The 25152-nt window shown below is 33.0% G+C and overlaps 1 protein-coding gene and 1 pseudogene across 2 annotated transcripts; both read left to right on the top strand.

Moving 5' to 3' along the window:
- Positions 1-1393: 1393 nt before the first annotated feature.
- LOC110811065 (Peroxidase superfamily protein) lies at positions 1394-3646 on the top strand. Its single transcript, XM_022037437.2, has 4 exons — positions 1394-1643; positions 1739-1936; positions 2081-2246; positions 3027-3646. The coding sequence occupies exons 1-4, from the start codon at positions 1419-1421 to the stop codon at positions 3431-3433; spliced, it is 996 nt and encodes a 331-aa protein (XP_021893129.1). The 5' UTR covers positions 1394-1418; the 3' UTR covers positions 3434-3646.
- A 5408-nt stretch (positions 3647-9054) lies between these two features.
- Positions 9055-15032, top strand: LOC110811066 (U-box domain-containing protein 33-like; annotated as a pseudogene). The gene is made up of 10 exons (XR_015813707.1): positions 9055-9562; positions 9679-9828; positions 10553-10674; positions 10930-11034; positions 11256-11319; positions 11457-11463; positions 11517-11589; positions 12405-12916; positions 13323-14077; positions 14626-15032. The product of XR_015813707.1 is annotated as a U-box domain-containing protein 33-like (transcript).
- Positions 15033-25152: the final 10120 nt, after the last annotated feature.

Consider the following 25152-nt stretch of genomic DNA (forward strand, 5'->3'; position numbering starts at 1 on the left):
AATATCTCTCTCAAAATTGATGACTATAATGAATTATGGTTAAGAGTAAAAATCGAGTTTTTTTTTTTTGTCATTGAAATAACTTGACGTAAATTAAGTTATTTTTTTTAATAAATTTATATTTTACGTGAATTAAACAAAACTTGTGACCTAATTATCTTATTTGGCATGGTAGTAACACTTATTTGTAGGATGAAAATGGGTATCTAACATTCGATTGGAGCACCAAACTGAGAGGGATATGGGTATAACACAAACTGGCCTCAGATCCATCTTCTAACTCCCTGATTATATCCCGTAGAAGAAGTAAGGTAATTATTTTTCTTGAAGTTATTATTATAATTATGGGTTAAAATTTTACATGACTTGAAATCATAAGGAAAACACAACTTCAAAAGTGATTGGCTGGCAGTTTTTGTTGAACTGTTAGTTAGCTGTAACTTGATAACAACTAGATTGATTGATTGACTGACTGACTGATTGACTTAAATCATAAAACTATTTTTTTTTTTTTTTAAAAAAATAATTAATTAATTTGATTAAAAATTTTAATTTTTAAGATTTTGTTTCTCCATGACTATGCACGTAAAGTAAGAAGACAACTTTCCTCAACCTTTTGACTTAATCCAAAATGCATATACACTCACATGGTCCATGTTCGCTATCCCTGTTCTTTCACGTTATATTGGATTTCAATAATTCCAGACTTTTCCATACACACACACACTTGTTTACTTACAATCAACTAATCAGTTATTCTTAATTTGTTTTAGTGACACAGTAATTTATACAAACGCAATTCCATATATATATATATATATATCAACTTTTTGGAATGTAAATTATTTTTTAGATCTCATTGTGATTAAGAAAAGAAGATAAACTATTTCTTGCTCTTTTGAATTATTTATATACAAAGCTGGGTCTTATACAATATATGTACATATGCTTTATAAAATTAAAATTGTGGCTTGAGTGCCACTTGGACGATGAAGTCGGAAGAGGGTGTTATTTTGAGGAGTAGTTGGTCGCAGGAACATGCAGTTGAGTTGGTAAAGACATGCATTCATGCTTAAAATATTAATCCAAGGAATTAATTAATTCTGCATTCTTAACACCAAGGCAGCTTATAATATATATATATATATATATATTTATATAATGTAATATTTTCATTAGAATTTAATTCATCGAAAAACTTGTAAGATCTTTACTTAAATTAATTATATACATGTATGTGACCTCTTCCTTCCCTCAATCTGTCAAATTTTATTTTATCATTAGCAGCCAGAGTGACCTCTTCCTTCTCTCTTCTTCTTTTTTTTTTTTTTTTAAATTATTAATTAAATAATTCTAAGATATCTATAAATTCATCCCAACCAACTTAAAAACTAATTAAGCTAGAAAAATCAACAGCCATGGAGATCAAATCGATCAAATCTCAAACCTTTATTGCTTTCTCATTCATAATTCTCTTCTTCGTAGCTTCTGCTTCTGCTCAAGCCCTCAGACAGAACTTCTACCAAAACGTATGCCCCAACGTGGAGTCACTCGTCCGCTCCGCCGTCCAAAAGAAGTTCCAGCAAACCTTTGTCACCGCCCCTGCAACTCTCCGCCTCTTCTTCCATGATTGCTTTGTCCGGGTAATTATTATCCACAAACATACAATTTTTGCAAATATTAATTTGTACGTAAACTATGATAGCATGTTTTTTATGATTTCTCCGTTTTATTATAGGGATGTGATGCGTCAGTATTGATAGCATCAGGTAATAATCAGGCCGAGAAAGATCACCCGGATGATATATCACTTGCGGGAGACGGATTTGACACGGTCATCAAGGCCAAGGCTGCGGTTGATAGTGATCCAAAGTGCAGAAACAAAGTTTCTTGTGCTGATATTTTAGCTTTAGCTACCAGAGATGTTGTTGCATTGGTACACTAGTATTAGTATTGTCATTTACACGAGACATAAATGTAGTGTGTGTGTGTGTGTGTGTGTATATATGTATGTATGTATGTATGTATTTTACATATACATTATTACATATAAATATATGTGGAATTATAAATATTGCAGGCAGGAGGACCATCTTATAAAGTTGAATTGGGGAGACGAGATGGAAGGATATCTACCATAGCCAGTGTTCAACACAACCTTCCTCGACCTGACTTCAGCTTAGACCAACTAAATAACATGTTTGCTCGTCACGGTCTCACCCAACCCGACATGATTGCCTTATCAGGTATTATATATATATATATATTTTGAAGTCATATATGCGCATTGTTATCATATGTTCTAAACTATGCACGTATATGTATATATATGTATATATGCTTATGTTTGTGATTGAGCTGCCAAATTATAAATGTTAGTGGTCTAAGGCTAATATATAGTTCATTTCAAAGAAAAATAAAAATTATAAATTTTACTAGAAAATTATAAAAGTTCATTTCAAATAAAATTCTATACAAACTTTGGAATGATGATTTTAGATAAATTTTTTTAACATTTTTTAATTAAATTAAATATATATTCTTAATATTGTACAAGTTCATATTCTAAATATAACCTAATTATAATTTGTGATATGATGTTGATGGTAAATGAAATTAACTTGAGAAATTGTAAGATTTTCACTTCAAGGCAAATTTACTAGTAGAAAAGATTTCAATACTTGATTTGAATTTAGATGATGTTCCATCATTCTTGGTCACATCAAACAAAACGACGGATCCCCCTATTCAACCAGGGGTGAAGTCCGGTTGTGAGATCAAGTTTTTATGAAATGGATAGTAGAAATCTCTATATTAGAAACTAAAATTAAATACTCTAAATTTAAGTTTAAAAATATAAATTATTTTTTAAATTTAGATTCATTTAAACCTATCAGTGATGAAGTTCTTCAACATAAATTGTTGGTTCGATAGAAAAAATAACTTGACTCAATTACAAAAAAACTCAGTTTTTATTACCTTTCAAGTTAAATTGACACTACTTATGTATTTTTTTTTTTGAATAGGTGCACACACAATTGGATTCTCTCATTGTAGCAAATTCTCAAAGAGAATTTACAACTTCAATCCTAAAAGTCGAATTGATCCAACATTAAATCGTAATTATGTCTTTCAACTCAGACAGATGTGCCCCTTAAGAGTTGACTCGAGAATTGCTATCAATATGGATCCAACCACACCTCAAACATTTGATAATGCTTATTACAAGAACCTTCAGCAAGGAAGAGGACTCTTTGTGTCTGATCAAGTATTATTTTCTGACCAAAGATCCAGAGGCACTGTTAATCTCTTTGCATCAAACAATACAGCCTTCATAAAAGCTTTTGTCATAGCAATAACGAAGCTTGGTCGTGTTGGAGTTAAGACGGGAAGACAAGGTGAAATCAGAATAGATTGTACACGTCCAAACTAGAAATTTATTATCACACTTATTCAGATTTTTTCCTTTTTTTTTTCATCTCATATCATCTTGAGTTATCTATCTTCTTAGACTTAATTCAATCTAGTTTGGTATTTTAATCTAAGGATTAATTCATCATTTGTAAGTGGATTAGTTCTTTAAGATGATGATCATTGTGATCACCATTTGAATAAATTAAATTGATACAACTGATAAATACATTTGATTAGAGACCAGGAAAATAATTAATTTTTATTTTACGGTAATAATATTATATAAAGACAATCACATTGATGAACAAAAATTAGTAGGTTTCAATATAAAGGATTTAAGTCACAAAACCGATTGGGCTTGAGTTCTTAAAGAACAAATTTTTTGGCCCAAAAATTGTAATACCCTTAATTAATTTTAATGTAATTAAAATTAATGTATAAATATAGTCTTTCAATTTTTGAATTTTTATTTAATGTAAAAATGAAGAAAAATAGGTAGATGATGAAATTGAAAATAATTTTGAAAAAAAAAATGAAAATATGGATTCTATGGGTGTTTTTGAAAGAAAAATTAGAAATTAGATGTCAAAATATAATTTAAAAAAATTATGCCACGTAGGACGCCCAGTCAGCAACCTCGACGAATTGGAGCACATCGCATGCCAAGGCACGCTGACGCAGTGCCGCGCAGGAGGCCACACTGGCGATTTGTGTGCCCGCGATCGAACAGTCCGGATTTATTCTGGCGTGCACGGGCGATTCGGATCCGTTTGCCCTTTAAACACGATCGGACGGTTCAGATCAAATCATGATGAATGGTCCAGATCCACTTTCTATTTAAACATGATCGGACGATCCAGATCAAATCGCGATGAACGGTCCAAATTCACTTCCTATTTAAACGCGATCGGACAGTCCAAATCAAATGTGATGGACGACTCAGATTAAAAAGAGACGAATATAAATAACTCTCTTCACACCAAACCCTAACCCTAACCGCCAGACACCCCCCGCCGGAGAAGAAGAGCCAGTCACCGGGAAGGGAGTCGACTGCCGCTTGCCGCTGTGCCGGAGCCACTTTTGACTGCCAAAAGGGGTAAACAATTTTTTATTCGCTCGAAATTCAATTTTGAATACCATTTTCAACGTTTTGTTTCGTGTAATTTTTTCACCATTGCAATTATCATTCCTTTCTCTATAGATTGATCGAAGCAAAACACCCAACCGCGAAGGTGAGCCAGCAGAGCCACTACACCGAAAAACTCCACCGTCAGTAAGCTTCGATTTTGCGACTTTTTTCGACCAACCGAGACCCTTTAATGTATTTTATCGCAGGGATGGGTACAAACCTGACCGAAATTGGCCGAAATCGGCAAACCCAAGACAAACTATCGTCGCGTGCAGTGGTGCCGTCACCGGAGCACGACGAAGCTGCTGTGCCAGAATTCCAGAATTGACCAAAAAAGGTTTCTAACACTGATTTTGAGTTTTTTAGAATATTTCTAGATACTTAGAGCGTGTTTTAATCCCTGAAGAAAAATTTTGAAAACCCGAAAACTGCCAATAGACACAGTTAAAAGTTTAGCCTTCGGACACTAATTCGAGTAAAAATCTCTCACCTTATTTCCTGTTATAGAATTTAAGTTTAATTATTAATAATATGGTATTTTGTGTAATTTAAAAAATATCCATAATTAATTACATGTTACTAATAGAGCTGAAACCAATTATTTATTACTATTAGTCGTGTTTAGCTGATTGATTAATTTTACAGTTTTAAATGCATGATAATACACTGAAATTGGTATAATGATGTGATTGTATTTTCTGAATGCATGTATTGCTTGTTTTATGTGATTATAGTTAAATTGAAAAATTAAAAATTAAAGGTAAACAACAAATTGTTTGATTAAGTAAATGGATGAACGGTAACCTTACTAGATATCCTGGGAGATGGTAGACGGACTGAGTACATAGGGAACCTACCGTGAATGTTGCCTTATACCGAATGGGGTATCGAGAATTAGTATTTTGGCGCTCATACCGGACGGGTTATGGGGACGACCCATTTTACTCTCATACCGGACAAAATATTGAATGATGATATTTTGGTGCTTATACCGGACGGGATATTGGGACGACCGGTTAATTGAAAATATAAAACAAAAGGGTTCACGCGTAGTTATGACATCTCTATGGACCCCCATGGATACCAGTAGGCTGATAAAGAAGAAAGTTGTTATTACTGACTAATTGCATATGAAATTATGATATTGTTTGTGTTATTGACTCTATAGATTGGTTTTGAAAATCTCACTATGGTAAATATACGGTAATGATTTTATTTATGATAAATGAATGTACTTAAATTAAGAGCTTCATTAGTTGTTTTCATGATTTTTTACTAACCTTCACTTCTGTATCGGTGAGTAACGTGATATTCTTACTGAGATAGTAAAACTTACTTTTTCGTTAACCATTTCAGATCAAGATAACCAAGATCCACAATAGGATTGCGAGTAGGATACCCATTTTTTATTTATTTCTTTAATTTTTCGTTATTTCTTTTAAAAAGGTCATACTCGTAACCCTATTTGGTAATCTGAATTATTGTGTAAGGAATGTAAACCCTAACTATTTATTTCGCTTCCGCATTCAATTTATAATTTATTTCATTTCAAGTTCATGGTGATCATTGTGATCACCATTTGAATAAATTAAATTGATACAACTGATAAATACATGTTGATTAGAGACCAAAAAAATAATTAGTTTTTATTTTATGTACTAATATTATATAAAGACAATAACATTGATGAACAAAAATTGGTAGGTTTCAATATAAAGGATTTAAGTCACAGAACCCATTGGGCTTGAGTTCTTAAAGAACAAATTGTTTGGCCCAAAAATTTTATTAGATTATTGGTATTTAAGCTTTTAAACAATAACAAATAATGTTAGAGTATGTGTGATTTGATTATTTTATTAATTATAATTTGTGATTAAAATATATAATTTTAACAAAAATATTAAAAAAAAGTTGAGTAACAAAAAAATATTATAATAATTAAATCATATTAAAAATGTATATGATCCTGAACATCTTATATAAGAGTTATTTTTCGAATAAATTCAAAAACGATTAATATTATGATACTCGTCCCCTATCAACTTTAGTATTTTTTAGAAAATGGATTCAACCCCGTCAATTAACATGCCATGAGAGCTAAAAGTCTAATATTTGAATTATAATTATTTTTTTGTTAATTTATTTCAACATAACATAAAGTTGATCTATACTTCGAAAATACTTTAATTTAGTGGTTTGAACCTTAAAGAATTCTTATAAATTTTTTAAAAAATTAATTTAGTTCTATTATTTCACAATTAATAAAAATAAGTATAAATTAGGTTGTCATTAGTTTATTCTAATTGTGCTAATAAACTAAGTTGTAAGTTCAATACGAATACATATTAAGTTCAATTCTTATGATTGCAAGAAGTGACACAGGATTCTCACATAGTGGTGGATGGTTTTACTTATAAAGCATAAGCTTTGAGAATGGACACGATACTTCACCCATGACAAACGTTAGGCTTACTAATCGAGCTCTTTGTTCCGCGATTCAAGAGTGGCAGGAACAAAACTGAAAAAGGTCTTAATTTTCTTCAACAAGGTGCAACAATGATAGGATTGAAGAACCTGATTATGGTAGGAGAATAGTTGATGATATGATGATAATTTATGTTTCCAATAGATACATATATGTGACAGCTGTTACTTGGGTGCTTGGATGTATTGTTCAGTTGGTGAGGTATGACTTTCTAATGTAATTTGCAGCAAGTAATTTGGTGTTTGATTTTGTTATTATAACATTGAAGCCATAGCTTCTCCATTTTTGAGAGTAACAGAGAAAGAAACTGCTAACAAGAACCACAAATGAGACTGACCCACTTAACTTTTGTCATTGCATTGAGAAATCTCTTTTTTAAGAATAAAAAAAAAAAAAAGTTGTCTTGAGTTAGGTTTCATTTAATTTAAAATGAATAACAATTCAATTTATATTATATTCAATAATTTATAAGGAAAAAACTATCTTAGAAAGAAAGGGATATAATTAAAAAATATATGAAAATATATTATAGATTTAATTTAAAAAATATATATATAAATAAGTGAGCATTAAATGATAAATTATCATTTTCAACTCAATCTAATCACGTTTCTCTTTATAAAATTGAATTTGCTTGAATTTTAAATAAAACATTATGACAAAACAAAATGGAATAGGATCATACTCTCATATCATATATTGAATGCTATTCTTGCTTCTGTTATGTATGTTTATTATTTTAATTTTATAATGATAGTCTCATTATAAATTTATTTTAAAAAACATTTTGAACCAAGTTTCTACAAATTATAACAAAAAATAAATAATCTATAACATAATCTAAAGTATAATATAAAAAAATTAGTATTTCAATAAAAAGTATATACCACATTTTGAATTAAATTATAAAAAAACAAATAATTTATAATCTAACCTAAAACGATGACTAGTCTTACATTTATTTTCTGTCGGCAAATATAAGAAGGCCATAAAATCCAAATTCTTCGGAGAGGTCTTCCGCTTTTATACGGATAAATTTCCACAGGACTAAGCTTATTAATAAACATTATTCGCAGTAGTGTCTGTAATAATGCGAGATTTAGTATTTTTAATATAAATAATTATTTTTACATAATTATTGGGTCTGGGCTTAACTGAAAGAGTTTTTTAATGTTGGGCGGGGTGTTTTTTGTTTTGGGTCTTTCATAGCTATCGGGCATGGGCTTAACTGAAGGAGCTTTTTAATATGGGCTTGGAGAATATTATGGGTCTTTTTTGTTTTCGGTTTTTAATAACTGATTTTTTGTTTGGCATAACTGAAAGGATTGTGCCCAAATCCAGGCCCATACACAGCAGACATACCCAGATCAAGGCCCAGGCAGTCCAAGGATCAGGCCCAGACCCAAGCCCAGACCCAAGCCCAGACCCATATCCAGAGCCAAGCCCAGATCCGGACCCAGACCTAGACCCAGACCCAGACCCAGATATAGGCTTGGCCCAGAACCAGGCCCAGGCTAGGCACATATCCAGGCCCAGACAAAGCCCATGCTTAAACTGGCCCAGCCTAGACAGGCACAGACCCACTCCTAGACCCCAAGCCCAGACCCAGGCCCAGACACACACCCATACCAGATCTAGGCTTTGGCCCAAATATAGGACTAGGCCAGGCCCATACCCATGCCCAGGCTCAGACTGGTCCAGCCCCAGTCAAGCCCCGATCCACATCCAAGCCCAAGCCTGTACTCAGGCCCAGACTCAGACCCTGGCCTAGCCAGGTCAGGACTAGGCCCAGGTCAGACCCAGCCCAGACCCATATTCGGGCCAAGGCCCAATGCCAGGTCAGACCCACCCCGGACACAGGCCCATGCCCATACCCAGACTTAGGCCGAGGCCCATACCCAGACCCAGGCCAAAACCCAGGCCCAGAGCCAGACTGATGCCCAAAACCAGGCCCAGAGCTAGGCCCAATTGAGGCCCATATAAGCCCAGTTCCGGGCCCATCTTACGTAAACTATTAACAATCTAAATTACTACATTTACAGAAACTATTTTACACCCATCTTTATGAATTCAAAATAATGCAGTGATTCTCCATTTTCGACATAAATCTTTTGTCTTCCTCCTATAGTTCCTACCGGCTATCACCATTATCAACTTGACTTGGAAACTCCTTCCCGTAAACAAGGAAATTAGCGGGTAATTGAGCATTCCGATTCTTATAGCTTATATCCATGTTTCCTCTTCTCTTCCATGTAGACAGCTCTCGGTATCTCGAACAGGTACGGAGAAAAAAGGCACGCATGGTTCATGATGATACAGTGTGTGTTGCTGTAGGGAAAGATGTCGAAGAAAGCAAGTTGACTCTGTTATGGGCACTGGAGAGTCTTCAAGCTAGGAATATTTGTATTCTTCATGTTCATCAGCCAGCCCAGATGATCTGCAAATTTCTCTACAATAGTAATTTCAGGGTTTATATGCAAATGTATGCATGGGTGATGTTCATGTCAGTGCAGATTTTTATTTCCTTGTATTTTTTTATTTGAATTAGAAGTTTTTCGGAGATTTCATGAGTAGTGTCGCATTTGGTATTTTAATCTACATCTTTTAAGGTAATGAGAAAGAGAAATTCTATAAAATGCTGTTAATTTGATTTGCTTTTCCTCTTGTGATTGTGGTAGTTAATGGGAATTTTCTGATGGACGAACTTGGAGAAGATGAACTCAGGACAATCAAAGAAGTGGAGGGAAAAGTTATGCATAGAATTCTGGACGATTACCTTGACATTTGTCGCCGAGCAGGGGTACTGTTCTCTCCCAATCTATGAACTATATGTATTGTTTTGTTCTCCTGCCTCCCTCTAGCGGTCCGCGCCCTTTCCCCATTATTTGAAGATTTACAATGTTATTTCTCAAAGGTGCCGCAAATTATTTTAGAGTCCATACTTATTTCAACAGGTGAATTGGTGAAGTTAGCAGCCCATACATATATATATATATATATATATATTTAAGACTTTGTTTTCAATTTGTGGTGGTGTTGAGTTTTGTTATTTAAGTAGGCAAATTAATTCAACAGTTAGTGAGCTAGAAAAATAAACTTAGTCCCCAATGTAACCCAATTCTCACAAAATTCTGAATAATGCAGTTCCGAGAGCAAAGTACATATATATATGTATATAGTGACTTAGAAGAACCTCCTAAATAACACGTCTTAACAAGTTTCTTGGCCTCAACTTGAAAAACAACACTGCTTGGTTTGTGAAGACTTTTCTGATGATAATAACCCAATGCCAAGTCTTCTTCAGAGTATTTGCTGTCTGAAGGGGAATTTTTTGAATCTAGATTTTTTCTTTTCAATGGTTATTATTCCTGCTGGGTAAACTACCACTGTAGTGTTCATCTTTTCAGGTCAACTTCAGTTTGATTTATAAGTGGTCGTCAAAGCAACAAATAATAGCTGTTTATAAAAATGGTTGCTCTGCTTGTACTTTCACTTAATCTGGCATACATGTCTTCTTTCTGCAGGTGAATGCGAAAAAACTTCTTATTAAGATAGATGTTGTTGGAGAGGGAATTGTGGACCTTATTTGTCAGCATAGTGCGAAGAAGCTTGTGATGGAAGCAGCAGCTGATAAGCATTATTCAGTGTAAATGAATTAGGAAATGATGTTCATTTAACTTGAAAATCATTGCATTCATTTACTTGTTTATTTTTATTTTTTACCATGGATCTCAACAATAAAGCATTTGCATGATGTGGAGAGGATATTGAAGTTCAGATCTTGTTCAGGTCAATGGATCAGTGAAATTTGAAAATATTGGACTTTGTCGATGGCCGAGCGAGTTAGCAGTTAAATTCGCACCTGTGCTGGCATTGCTTATAAAAACCTTTAACTATGCAGGAGAATGATGGATCTCAAGTCAAATAAAGCTAAGTACGTGCTCCAGAATGTGCCTCGTCCTTGTCAAATTTGGTTTATCTGCAGAGGGCATCTCATCCATACATGGTAAACCTGTTCTTTTGTTTTAGTTGTTTTTGCCTATGTGTATTTGATGGTTGAGAGATTCATAGGCTGCTGGTTATAGCTAAGGTGCCTTTTGGAAAGACGACTTGGTTTCTTAATTTCCCTTTTTCTGTCTCATATTAGACTCCTTGTATTCTTCATGGTATTTTTCTTACTTAAGATATTATATTTCTTGACCTTATTGGGCTCTGTTTTTCTCACAGGAATGAAAGCGACATTGTTCAGCCTATATCTGAAGATCATCATTCACCTTCATCTAGTATTCTGGTATATATTCAATTGGTACATGTTACAAATTTTAAAATTATTCAATGAGTACCAAAAAAGCCATTTTTCAAAATTTTTTGCTGTGGCTCTTTGATTTTTTAAAGAAATGTCCTGCATGATGTCTAAAAATTTTGTAGGAAGGAGGTGGTGACGATCACTTCTATAATCAACTCTAAAAAGCTATGGAGGAGGCTGAGAAATTAAAAAAGAAGCATTTGAAGAGTCTCTAAGACGCATCAGATCTGAAGTCTTATTGAGGCTACCCGTAAGGTAAGCTAGATAATTTTTTCTAAAAGTTTATTACAGTTTATGTATATAATATAATTGTTGTAGATAGAATATGAAAAGACCAATGAACAATAAAGATTCATGATCATGAATACCGTTGTATATAGTAATATTTGATAAGAATGCTATCAGCTGAATATGTTTTGAATGATTCAACCAACAATATGGTGGTTTAATGGTGGTTAACATTTTTATATTTTATGTAAAAATTATGAGTGTGAATTTCACAAAGAATCTAGAGTTCGCTGCTTTATGAGTGTATTATAGTCTGGTAGTGATAGGTTTTTAGTATTTAACTCAATAAGACCAATAATTTAGCTCATTAGTGTATTGGTGAAATTGTAATAATTAAGTTGGAGTTAATCTTAACAACTCTATTATATTTTTGGGTGAAAAGAGTATTTTGGGGTAGTTACATTTTTTTAATTAAGATAACCATAACGGATTAAAATTTGATCTAATTTTTTTAATTTTTTAAAAAGAAATTGTGAATGACTCAATGGATAAGATCATAAAAACAATTCATGGAACTTATTCTTTGCAAAGGACTATAAATTGGTATAAATAGAATCACTATAAATTGGTTATATGAAAAAATTGAGGATTTAAATTCCCAAAGGTACTTTTGGTGCCTCCAAAATGGATGGTTTTATGCTCTCTAGATTGTGTTTAGTGGAATATCCAATGCGAACAGGCATCAATGTATTCTGCTGTCTTTTAGTAACTTCTTTTCCTTCAGAGCTAAAATTTGGAAATCTGATCCAATTCAATTTCCTAAAAATGGCAAATGATTACAGGCTCTATCATTGGAAATCTTGTACAATGAAGAGTTAAGACGCAGGAAAGAAATTGTAGAAGTGTTAGCAAGAGAAAGAGAAGATGCTGAAAAGATGAAGCAGGAGCGAGATGAAGAGTGTTTGATTGCTCTTGATCAGAAATTGCTAATGGAGAGCCAAGTCACAAGTTGTGATTGTATGATAAAACACTTGTAAGATGAGTTGGCTTCTGCTCTGCAACTATCACAGATTTTCAAGAAAGAGAGGGATGACTTTGAGGAAGCGCGTGACAATGAATAATTGAGGAGCTTTTGAAAAAACAAGCAGAAGACTCCAGTGTGGATGTGCACTAGTTCTTCTTTGAGTTTTCTGTATCAGAGTTTCAGGGAGCAACCTGCAACTTTGACCCATCCTTGAAGATTGGGGAAGGAGATTATGGAAGCACTTACAAGGGTATACTTCGGCACACCCCAGTAGCCATAAAGGTGCTGCACACAAATAGCCTACAGGGCCCCTCAGGATTTCAGCTGGAGGTAAGGTGCTTTAACTTGTAAGTGCGTTACTTTTCTGAATACTGTTGAGGTATTGATTTTCACTATTCAAGTTAAAACAGAATAAGAAACATTCTCTGTGTTATACTTCTTTGAATATCAGTGATGATATATCAGTGTAGTATTAAGTGCATTACTTCTTTGAATACTGTTGAGGTATTGATTTTCACCATTCAAGTTAATACAGAATAAGAAACATTATATGTGCTTTGACTTTTAGTTTGTTTTCATTCTGAATATTAGTGCAGTATTAAGTGCATACTTCTTTAATACTGTTGGGGTATTGATTTTCACTATTCAAGTTAAAACAGAATAAGAAACATTATCTGTATATTATGACTAGTGAAATTAAGTTCAATGATAAGTTTGCCTCTTACTGTTAATTCAGGTTGATGTTTTGAGTAAGTTGAGACATCCAAACCTGTTGAGTCTCATTGGCGTCTGTCCTGAAATTTGGGCACTAATTTATGAATACCTTTCTAACGGAAGTCTTGAAGACCGACTCAACTGCAAAGACAACAACCTACCGCTCTCCTGGCAGACTCGAGTATGCATAGCTACTGAGTTATGTTATGTCCACATCTTTCTGCATTCCAGCAATCCTCCGGCCATTTCAAATGGCAATATGAAACCAGCAAATATTCTCCTTGATGCTAACTATGTGAGCAAACTTAGTGACTTCAGTGTCTGCCATGTCCAACGAGATCATGGAAATGGGATCACATCAAGGTCTCGTAGAACTGATTATCTGATAGACACTATCCCTTACTTGGATCAACAGTTGTCTCAAGGCGAAGAACTATCTCCGAAGTCAGATGTCTATTCATTTGGTGTTATACTCTTACAGTTATTGACTGGAGGAAATCCTGTGCTAATAGTTAAGGAAGTGCAACAAAGAATGGGTGAAGGAAATCTTGACAGTCTTTTGGATCCATTAGCCGGAGGCCAGTTAGGCATGCCAAGCGGTTGTTTGATTTGGCCTTGAGGTGCTGTGAGATTAATCGTGGAAGCCGACCGGACCTTGTGTTTGATGTATGGAGGGTGCTTGAACCAGTAAGAACTTCTTGTGGACCCTCCTCATCATTTGTGCCTCCTGAAGAGCAGAACCAGACTCGGTCATATTTTCTTTGTCCCATTTCACAGGTAACTCCAGATCTCTTCTTCTTAACATAATTTTGGATTGTGATTTTTCTGTTAGAGTTTTGCTAAGATCCTTCTAATTATTATTAAGATCACTTTGCTATTTCACATATAGATAATAAAATTCCTAATTATTCCTCTCTAGAGATTGCCAATATGTATAAATAATAAATCTACGCTTCTTCTAAAAATAGATAATAAATCAGACCATCTCTTATCAACTTTAGTATTTTTTAGAAAATGGATTCAACCCTGTCAATTAACATGCCATGAGAGTTAAAAGTCTAATATTGGAATTATAATTATTTTTTTGTTAATTTATTTCAACATAAAATAAAATTGATCTATACTTTGATAATACTTTAATTTAGAGGTTTGAACCTTAAAGAATTCTTATAAATTTTTAAAAAAATTAATTTAGTTCTACTATTTTACAATTAATAAAGATAAATATAAATTAGGTTGTCATTAGTTTATTTTAGTAGTGCTAATAAACTAACTTGTAAGTTCAATAACAAGTACATATTAAAGTCCAATTCTCATGATTGCAGGAAGTGATGCAGGATCCTCATATAGCGGCGGATGGTTTTACTTATGAAGCATAAGCTTTAATGCAATGGTTTGAGAATGGACGCAATACTTCACTCATGACAAACCTTAGGCTTGCTCATTGCAATCTTGTTCATAATTGAGCTCTTCGTTCTGCGATTCAAGAGCGGCAGGAACAAAACGGAAAAAAGTCCTTGATTTTCTTCAACAAGGTGCAATAATGATAGAATTGAAGAACCTGATTATGGTAGGAGAATAGTTGATGATATGATGATAATTTATATTTCCAATATATATATATACACACACACACATGTATGACAAAGCCGTTACTGGGGTGCTTGAATGAATTGTACAGTTGGTGAGCTATGGTTTTCTAATGAAATTTGCAGCAAGTTATTTGGTGTTTGATTTTGTTATTATAACATTGAAGTCATAGCTTCATTTTTTAGAGTAACAGAGAAAGAAACTGTTAATAAGAATCACAAATGAGACTGACCCACTTAACTTCTGTCATTGTATTAAGAAATTTTTTTTAAAAAAATAAATAAAAAAAGTTGTCTTGAGTTAGGTTTTATTTAATTTAAATTTTATTTATATATTTTTAAAAAATTTAAATTTTATTTGAATTTAAACTAAATAACAATTCAATTCAGCCTTCAAAAAGGCTATTGTCACGACAATAATAAAGCTCGGTCGTGTTGGAGTTAAGATCGGAAAGTAACGTGAAATCAAAATAGATTTTACGCGCCCAAATTAAAAGTTACGATTTCACTTACTCAAATTTTTTTTTTTTTTTTTTTTTTTTGTTTGTCTTCTACCATCTTAAGTTATCTTTTTAGACGTAAATTAATCTAGATTAGTATTTTCATCTAAGAATTCATTTATTATCTGTATGTGGATTAGTCCTCAAAGAGGATGATCATCATTTGAATAAATTAAATTGATCCATTCATGCATACATGTTGATTAGAGATCAGAAAAATAATTAGATTTTTTTTAAAAATTTTATTCTCTAATATTATACAAAGACAATTGCATTGATTGAACAAAAATTGTGGGTTTCAATTTAAATGATTTAAGTCGCAGGATCAATTGAGCTTGAGTTTTAAAAAATCAATATTTTGGCTCAAAAATTTATTAAATTATTGTTATTTAAGCTTTTAAATGATTACAAATAGTATTATAGTATGTTATAATTTGATTATCTTATATTAATACAATCTTATAAGTCGATTTTAAGTTATAATAAATTGTATAATTTTAACAAAAATATAAAAATGAGTAGCAAAAAATATTATAATTATTAAATTATATATTAAAAATGTATATTGTGATAACTTGAAAATATTTTTAAATTAATTTCTTATATTTAATATATTTAATATAGCATTTATAATTAAGGACATAGTTTATAGTCAAACGAAAAAATGATGGATAAAGATGAATGAAGTAGAATAAGCATGAAAAGATATGAAAAAAGGTGGGAACATTTTTAATGAAGTGGTATAATAAAAAGTGATAACTTTTAAATGAAGTTATATGTAAAAAATAGTAACTTTTATATGAAATGATATCACAAAAAGTGATAATTTTTATATGAAGTGGCATGTGAAAAGATATTTTAGATGAAATAGTATATGAAAAGACTTTTTAGATAAAACGTTATAAAAAAAGTGATAATTTTTAGGTGAAATGACATGAAATATGACAACTTTTAGATGAAATGGTATGACGGAATGGTAACAACTTTTCTTTCGTGGTTCCCTACTCCTATAAATAAGGGATATGAGAAGGGAGAAAGAGATATTCTGAATAAGAAAAAAATTGTGAGAAACATAGATGTGAATGAAGAAGAGGAAGTACAAAGTGTGTGATTTTTTAAAATATTTTGAGATTTTAGATAAAAATCTTGGAGAAACTCTGCTAAATTTGTGAAAGTAAAGAAAGAGAAGATAAAGGGAATAAGACTCACGATAAAAAAAAAGTTATAAATCATTAGAAATATAAGCTTTTTTTTTTTTAAATTTTAAAATTTAATTTCTCTTTGATTTTTTATATTAGTTTTTAACTATTGTGTTAGACATTTTTGAGTTAAGAAAGTGACCAAAATTTTTTCTAAAATTCTGCTTGAATTTTTAGAAGAAAAAAATCATAAATAAAGTCAGAACTCTACCGGAATTAAAACTATGATTGCTAAGGACCTAAGGTAAATATATATTATAAATTTATAGCTTACGTAGTTTTGAAGTATTTTATATATTTTGAGTATAAAAATGTGCAAGTGTTTAATTTATTTTTCGTATTTGCTAAGTAAGTATTTGTTAAAAGTTTTATTTTGATATAAGTGTTATTTCGTTTTATGTTTTCAAAATGTAATTTTGATATACATGCATCACTTATTATGGAAAAAAGTTATTCTGAAAGCACCTGTATTATGCTAGGATTCAATCTGTTCGTACATAACCGTTGCGTATTTGAGTGTATTAGCTAAGTGATAAGCGTGTACCTATACATAATTGTTTTGTATTCGTGTGTATAGAAAAACAATCTGATCTGCATACCCTAACTATTCTGTTTTTGAGGAGTAACAGTATTTTAAAGTACTCATGTATATCGTTCTGCGTTCGGGTACATGAGGAACTAGTAATAAGTATATGTGCTGATGCATAATGTATGATAACTAATTGATCATCTATAATAGTGATGAAGTATACAATATGAATATGTTTTTTGATTTGTGCATTTGTCTTTTGATTCGTATCTATTTTGAAAAGATTATATGATGTATGTTTTATTGTATGTAAAGAAACTATATATTGCATGTATTATGTTGTGATTTCATAATATTGTTTATTGAGATATTTTATCTCACCCTCCCCTATCATCTTGCAAATACTGAAGGTATCGTTGTAGAGTGAGCAGTGATACGAAAAAAATTTCTAAAGCTGAACTCTGACATTAAGATTACTATTTCGTACTTTTGTTTAGTAATGTAAATAAAAAAATGTAGAGTCTCGTATATATGTTTATATTTTACATTTAAGGGATGTAATACTTCTGTCACTTTTTTATAATTAATAAAAGTAAGTTATTTTACTTAATTTGAATCTATGTGATTTAAGTAAATATCATTCGGTCATTACTTTATAAGACAAAGTGTGGTCTGTAATATATATGATCCTGAACATCTTATGTAAAAATTACTTTACGGATAAATCCAAAAACCATTAGTATTATGAGGCCCAATCATCACATGTGCAACCTTAAAACTCGTTTTTAAGACACGATGACTTAAAAATGTCACAAATCATTGCTACTTAATTAATATCATGGTGGTATTTTGAAATTATATTTTATGGGTCTATATATTGTAATTATAAAACCATTGAAAATCTAATAATAAATGTCACGCCCCGATACTCAATATGAGGCGCAATTCTTACTCAAGATATTTTATACAGTGGGCCCACAAAATATATACATGCGTGGATCAAAAAATATAATATAACCTAGCATCCTATGTGATATGTACAGTAATTATATATACAAAACATAAGGTCAGAATTTAGAGTCTAACAGAACAAAATAAAACTTTTTGAACTTGCACAAAATAAAACTTTTCGAACTTGCACAAAATATACAAAAACAAGAACCCTTTTACAGGTTCTACTCGTCTGGCAATGGTGCTGACTCTTCATTCTCTTCTGAAAAATATCAAGGTGAAATTTAATGAGCTTCACTAACTCAATAAGTATTTCCGTTCTCTCAACCTAAATAAAATTTTATGCAAAATACACAGTAAGAAACAAAATTAATAAAAATATTTCGGTGCAAATTTATGTTCTTATTTTTACTATTTCACATGTTCGTGATCGATCTGCTCTCCCATATCATATACAGATATCAAATGTATATTCTCATACTCTTAAAAGTCATAAATAGACTTGAATATCAATCGTCATTTTAAAACATAATCACACATACAAAATATCACAGATACATTCGAATATCATTCATAATCTCGAAACATAATCACACACACAAAAAAGATCACAAATACACTCGAACAGTCATTTTTATGGTTTCATCGTGCGATGCTGTTAATTTTATCATCGAGGAAAGGCAAAATAGATCTCCCCATCGCATGGATAATACACATATAAATTACATAATAGCCATAACAGATACGTTTGCTAGTTGGCGTAGACTCACACGAATGCCTATCCACGTCTAGATTAGGTTTCAGACTTTGTTCATGTGCAGGTTCATCATGCCTGCTGAACTTCAGCCACACACACACACTCCCCTTATTGATTCAAACTAAACGAGAAGGAATTCAGGGTCCCTACCTTATTCACTCTTAGTCTCTCATTCCAAAATTCTCAGTTTGTTTAAATGATCATTTCTTAACCTCAATTATTTTTTTTCCTTTTTATTTTTATATTTTTATTTTATTTATTTTTCTTTTTCAATTTTTCCTTAATTGGAATTTTTTTTTTCAATTGCAGATTTCATTAGTCTAAATAATTATGTCCAAATAATTCTCAGTCCATTAGGTCTGTTTTCTGGTTTCGTCTCCTCAAAGAGTTTCAATTGCTTAGATTTACTGATCGTAATTTGGATTCTGTTTTTTTATTGAAAATTAGGTCAATATCCATTCAAATTTTAAAATTTATAATTTAATGAAATGAATGCACTTTTCGAAATTCAAACCCGGTTGAGATTTAGAAATACTTACCGTTCTATGCGTCTTTCCAGATCCACCTAAATGTCAAATTTTTCTATACACACGATATAATTAATTAAAATACTTCAAAATACTAAAAATTAATTTAATCAATTTACGGGTTCTGACGACCACCCAACGAAATACCCGAATCTATCGGGATCCATACTCGAAAAACCTTTTGCCTCTCCATTCAGTGAATCAGATTTTTATTTTCTCAGAAATACTTTTTAGCTTCCTGGACGGCAAATCAGATTCTTTTTTTTCGGTGAAGATTTTTCAGCTTCCCGAATGGTGAATCGGAACCCAAAATGGTGGATCGAGTTCCCATGCTTGGGTAAGACCCTTTGGCTTCCCGAATGGGCCGACTTTCCCCATTCCCGGGAAACCCCCTCGGTTCCCGCACGGGTTGACACCAGCCCTGTTCACCGACGCTCAACAACCAACCAAAACACACAAAAAAGCTTTACCTTTCTGACGTGGGGTGATTCGGCCTCGGCTTGGCTCCCGGTTGCATCCTCTCAGTCACCTCGTAACTCCCTTGCGTGCTTATGATTAGAATGGTAACTTTTACGCCTAAAACATCGATTAGTACAAAATAGAAATAGATTGAAAGAAAAATAGGGGAAGAAAAGACGAAAAGGATGAACCTTTAACTCACTTGCCTCGGTCTCCGCCGTCACATGATGTCTCAACCATTCTCTCTTCCTCATTCTTCTTTTCGGTTTGGCTTCCACACTCTCCCCCCTTCGCCTTTCTCTTGTTTTCTTCCTCCCTCGCAGTGGCCGTTCTTTGGCTCCCCTTCTCTTTCCTGCTTGACCCCTTATCTCTTGTCTTCTCCTTCCTCCTTTTTCTCTCATTTCCCTTCCTCTTTTCGGCTTCCCTCTTCCTTATCTCTTTTTTTTTCTTCTTCTCAGCTTCCCCGCGCGACCCTCTCTTTTTCCATCGTTTCCTGATTGCTCCTCTCTATTCTCCTTCTCTCTTTTTTGGCTACTCTTTAAAATGAAGAAAAAACCCTAATCTCTACTTTTTTATACATGTTCCCTCAACTGTTGGATCTTCATGACTCGATCTGGATCGTTTGTTTTCTTTTAAATTTCCTCCATAAGATCTCCTCAAGCAGTTCAATCTAGGCTGTCCATTCTCATATTTTCCTTTGCCCCTTCCACTTCTCCTTATTTATATTTTTGCCCCATTTTTTTTACCCACTTTCATTTAGGTCCCTTAAATTAATTAAAAGCCCCAAACTTTAAAAATTCCTTTCATTTACATCTAAACTCCAATTTATTTATTTATTTATTTTATATATATATTTAGGTAGATATTACAATTCTCCCCTCCTTATAAAAATTTGGTCCTCCAAATTTGATATGTCTTTATAGTAAGTGAGAAAATTGAGCTTGTATCAAATCTTTAGTCTCTCAAGTAGATTTTCCTCAATACCCATTCCTGTTTGTCCAATATTTCTACGGCATTTCCTGATAAGACATATCTTCTTCAATAAGAATCTCTTCATACTGAATTATATGTGATGGATTAGGCTAGTATTTACGTAACATGGACACATGAAATACATCATGAACGTTAACCAACTCTGGTGGTAATGCCAATCGGTAAGCAGTAGATCCATTTCTCTCTAGTATTTCGAATAGTCCAATGAAGTGAGAGTTCAAGTTGTCTTTCTTTCCAATTCTTATAAGGCCCTTCATTGGTGACACTTTCAAGAACACATGATCCCCTATTTCAAATTTCAAACTCCTTCTACGGTTATCTATATAACTCTTCTGTCTACTTTGGGCAGTTTGAAAGTTTTTCTTAATTAGGAAAATCTTAGAGGTAGTTTCTTCAATTAATTCGAGACTAATTAATTTCATGTCCCTAATTTCTTCCCAATACATAGGAGATCTACAAGGTCTGTCATAAAGTGCTTCATATAGAGCTATACTAATACTAGACTGATAACTATTGTTATAGACAAATTCAATCAATGGTAGATGGTCGTCCCAATTTTCTCCCATCTCTAATGCACAAACCCTAAACATATCTTCTAATGTTTGGATGCATAAACCCTAAAATTATTGTAGGTGAAATGTTGTGCTGAATGATAAGGTGGTGGTGCCTAAGGCTTGTTGAAGTCTCGTCCAAAACCTAGAGGTGAAACGAGCATCTCGATCTAAAATTACTGATACCAGGATTCCATGAAGTCTAATAATTTCCTTAATATATAATCTGACAAGTTTAGCTAGAGAATCTGTAACTTTTATTAATAGAAAATGGGTTGACTTTATTAATCGGTCAACTATCACTCAAATAGTATCATGGTTCAATCTAGTCCTAGGCAAACCTATCACAAAGTTCATAGTCATGTGTTCCCACTTTCACTCTGGAATTAGTAGAGGTCAGAGTAATCCCTTGGTTTTTATTGTTCGGTTTTAATCATCTGACATATGAGATATTTACTAATAAATTCAGAGATTTTTCTTCATCCCAATCCATTAATACCGAGGTTATAAACTCCGATACATTTTGGTGATGCTTGGGTGTATAGTAAACCTAGAATTATGTACTTCCTTTAATATGAGTCTCTTCAAGTTATGGTCATCAAGAATGCATAATCTTCCTCTGAACCAAAGCAACCCTTCATCATGAACTCTGAAGTCAGACCTTAAACCTTGTACAATTTCTTTCTTCAAGGTCCCTATAGTAGTGTCAGTTGCTTGAACATCTTTAATTTTCTGAATTAATACTGGCTCGATTCTCAAGTTGGCTATATATATTCTCCATTTGTGAATATTCCATTGTAATTTTTATAAGGTCTTTAGAGTCTTGCATTTGGAAGCCACTAGTTTTACAATCAAGTCAGATGTACTACGACTCAATGTATCAGCCACCACATTTCCTTTCCCCGGATGGTAGGATATCTTGCAATCATAGTTCTTAAGAAGATTTATCCATCTATACTGGCGCATGTTTAGTTCTCTCTGCGTGAAGAGATATTTAAAACTCTTGTGATCAGTGTAGATCTTAAATGTTTATCAATACAGATAATGACATCATATCTTAAGGGCATGAACAATTACAGCTAATTCCAAGTTATGGGTCGAGTAATTTCGTTCATGATTCTTCAATTGTCTCAACCCGTAGGTGATGACTTTGCTATTTTGTATTAACACACACCCTAAACCCTAGCCTGACGCATCAGTATATACGGCATAACCCCCTGGTCCACTAGGTAGTGTTAGTATTAGAGCTGTCATGAGTCAATTTTTGAGTTCTCTGAAGCTATTTTCACAATTTGAGGTCAATTCAAACTTAACATCCTTCTTAGTAAGCCGGGTAAGAGAGGTTGCAATCTTAAAGAATCTTTTCACAAATCAGCAGTAGTACCCAACCATGTTAAATTTTTTTCGAACACCTTTTACTATAGTGGGATGTTCCAATTCCATGATATGCTCAACTTTTACTGGATCTACAAATACTCCCTCTTTAGAAACTATATAACCCAAAAACGCGATCTGTTCGAGCTAGAATGCACACTTACTCTATTTTGTATACAACTTTTCTAGTCTAGGAGATTTAAGAACTTGCCTTAAGTGTTCAACATTTCTTCTCGACTCTTGGAGTAAATCAATGTATCGTCAATGAATATAATAGCAAATTGATCTAACCAAGGGTTAAACATCCAATTCATCATATCGATAAATACAGTCGGGGCATTCGTCAATCCAAAAGGTAAGACCAAGAATTTGTAATGGTCATACCTAGTTTTAAAGGTAGTCTTTGAAATATCCTCGTGTTTAATCTTCACTTGATGGTAACCACATTGTAAATCAATCTTTGAAAAGATCTGCGCCTCTTGCAATTGGTCAAATAGGTTATCAATTCTAGGCAAAGGGTATTTATTCTTGATGGTGACTCGGTTTAGTTGTTTATAATTAATACACATTCGCTTGGTTCCATCTTTCTTATTGACAAATGTTACAGGAGCACTCCAAGGAGAAACACTAGGGCGAATGAATCCTTTATCTTGGAGTTCTGTTAATTACTTCTTTAATTCTTCCACTTTAGCTCTCACCAGTTTGTAAGAAGCAATAGAGATTGGTTGGGTTCCTGGTTGTAGATTAATGAAAAATTCTATTTCACGGTCTGAAGGTAATTTTGGAAGTTCGTCAAGGAATACATATGGATACTCACGGACCACTAACACATCATAAAAATCAATCGTCTTATCTTTATCACCTACCACGTCAACCTTTACATGTTACGTTTGATAAATTATATAACTTAAATAACCATACTATGTGGTAAATAACATCGTTCAATTACGAAGTAAAAGTTTCTTCATCAGGAATATTAAATGCAACCTTCTTGTTACGACAATCTAAAGTCCCATGATGAGCCACTAGCCAGTCAATTTCTAATATTACATTAAAATCTTCTACATATAAAAGTACCAAATCTATTTTTAATTCTCTACCAGCTATCTCTATTATACAATTATTATAGATAACATCAGAAAGTAATACCTCTGTGCTTGGTGTAGATATTGTCAAGATATACCCCAAATAAACAGGTGTAACACCCAATCGTTGTGCAAAAGTGTGTGACATGAATGAGTTTGTGGAACCAGGATTTACTAATATCTTAGCTAGGTTCTTTGAGACAGGATACATACCTTGAACCATGTGTGGGTTTGCTTCAGCATATGCTGTAGTAAGTATGTACACTTGTCCCCCTCTTTGAGCTTCTGGCTGTTCCTTCATAAGTGGGCAATTATGAATCAAATGTTGTTGGCTACTACACTTAAAAAAGGATCAAATGACACGATGACATGACTGTTTATCATGAATTTTTTCCACAAGTACGATAGGTCGGTGCCCAACCAGGAGTTGATGGTGGTCTAGGAGATACCTCTATTACTATTATAGGCCTTTTATCTTATGAACTAAACCCTGAAATATGTCTTCTCGGAGGTACCGGGGGTCTAGAACTACGTCATTCAGAGGATAAACCCCTCAGTCTACTTTCTACTATTTCTACTTTCGTTAAAACCTCATCATAGGTCTTCAATTTTAGAACTGCAAGAGCATCCTGGATCTTTGGGCGTAGGCCCCAGTAAAATTTTCTTGCCCTCTGTCCTTCATCAGTCAAAATGGCTAGAGTAAAATGGGTCAACTCAGTGAATCTTTAAGCATATTCAACCACTGATAGGTTCTCCTGAGTGAGCTACATGAACTCTAACTCTTCCTAGTATCAGAGTCGTGCTGGAAAGTACTCGGCGTTGAACACCCCCAAAAATCCCTCCTTGGTGAGGGAACAAGTAAGGTGGTCTATCTGAATTCCCACCAACGGTCAACTTCACCAACAAGCAGGTACCTAGCCAGGATCACTTTCTGTTCAGATGTAACGACCCCAGAAATTTAAAAAGAAATGCATATAATAATTTTAGTGCGGAAGCGAAATAAAGGTTAAGGTTAACATCCCTTACACGATAAGTCAAAAGTACTAACAAACATCACAGAACAAATTCTTTGAAAGAAATACAAAAAATGAAAAAAATAAAGGAAACTATAAAGTATCTAGCATCTATTCGTAGCCTTCTTGCGGATCGAAATCAGGAACCGGGTCTTCCTGATCTGAAATAGTTAAATAAGGGATGAGCTACACTAGTCTAGTAAGGACATCACACTATATCACCGTCACAGAAGCAAAAGTTAGTAGAAAACAAAAAATAACCAATGGAGCACAAAGTTTAAACCAATACATTCATTAAAAATAAAACCATTTTTCCTTTTTCTTA

The sequence above is a fragment of the Carica papaya genome, chromosome 7 (assembly GCF_054855325.1).
Source record: "Carica papaya isolate Zhongbai chromosome 7, ASM5485532v1, whole genome shotgun sequence".
NCBI classification, from domain to species: Eukaryota; Viridiplantae; Streptophyta; class Magnoliopsida; order Brassicales; family Caricaceae; genus Carica; species Carica papaya.

What these genes read in the sequence shown, in the direction of transcription:
- LOC110811065 (XM_022037437.2), top strand. Translation starts at nt 1,419, where the DNA reads ATGGAGATCAAATCGATCAAATCTCAAACCTTTATTGCTTTCTCATTC. An exon ending in TCCATGATTGCTTTGTCCGG is followed by an intron (nt 1,644 to 1,738) that starts GTAATTATTATC and finishes GTTTTATTATAG; the next exon opens with GGATGTGATGCGTCAGTATT. An exon ending in CGACATGATTGCCTTATCAG is followed by an intron (nt 2,247 to 3,026) that starts GTATTATATATA and finishes TTTTTTGAATAG; the next exon opens with GTGCACACACAATTGGATTC.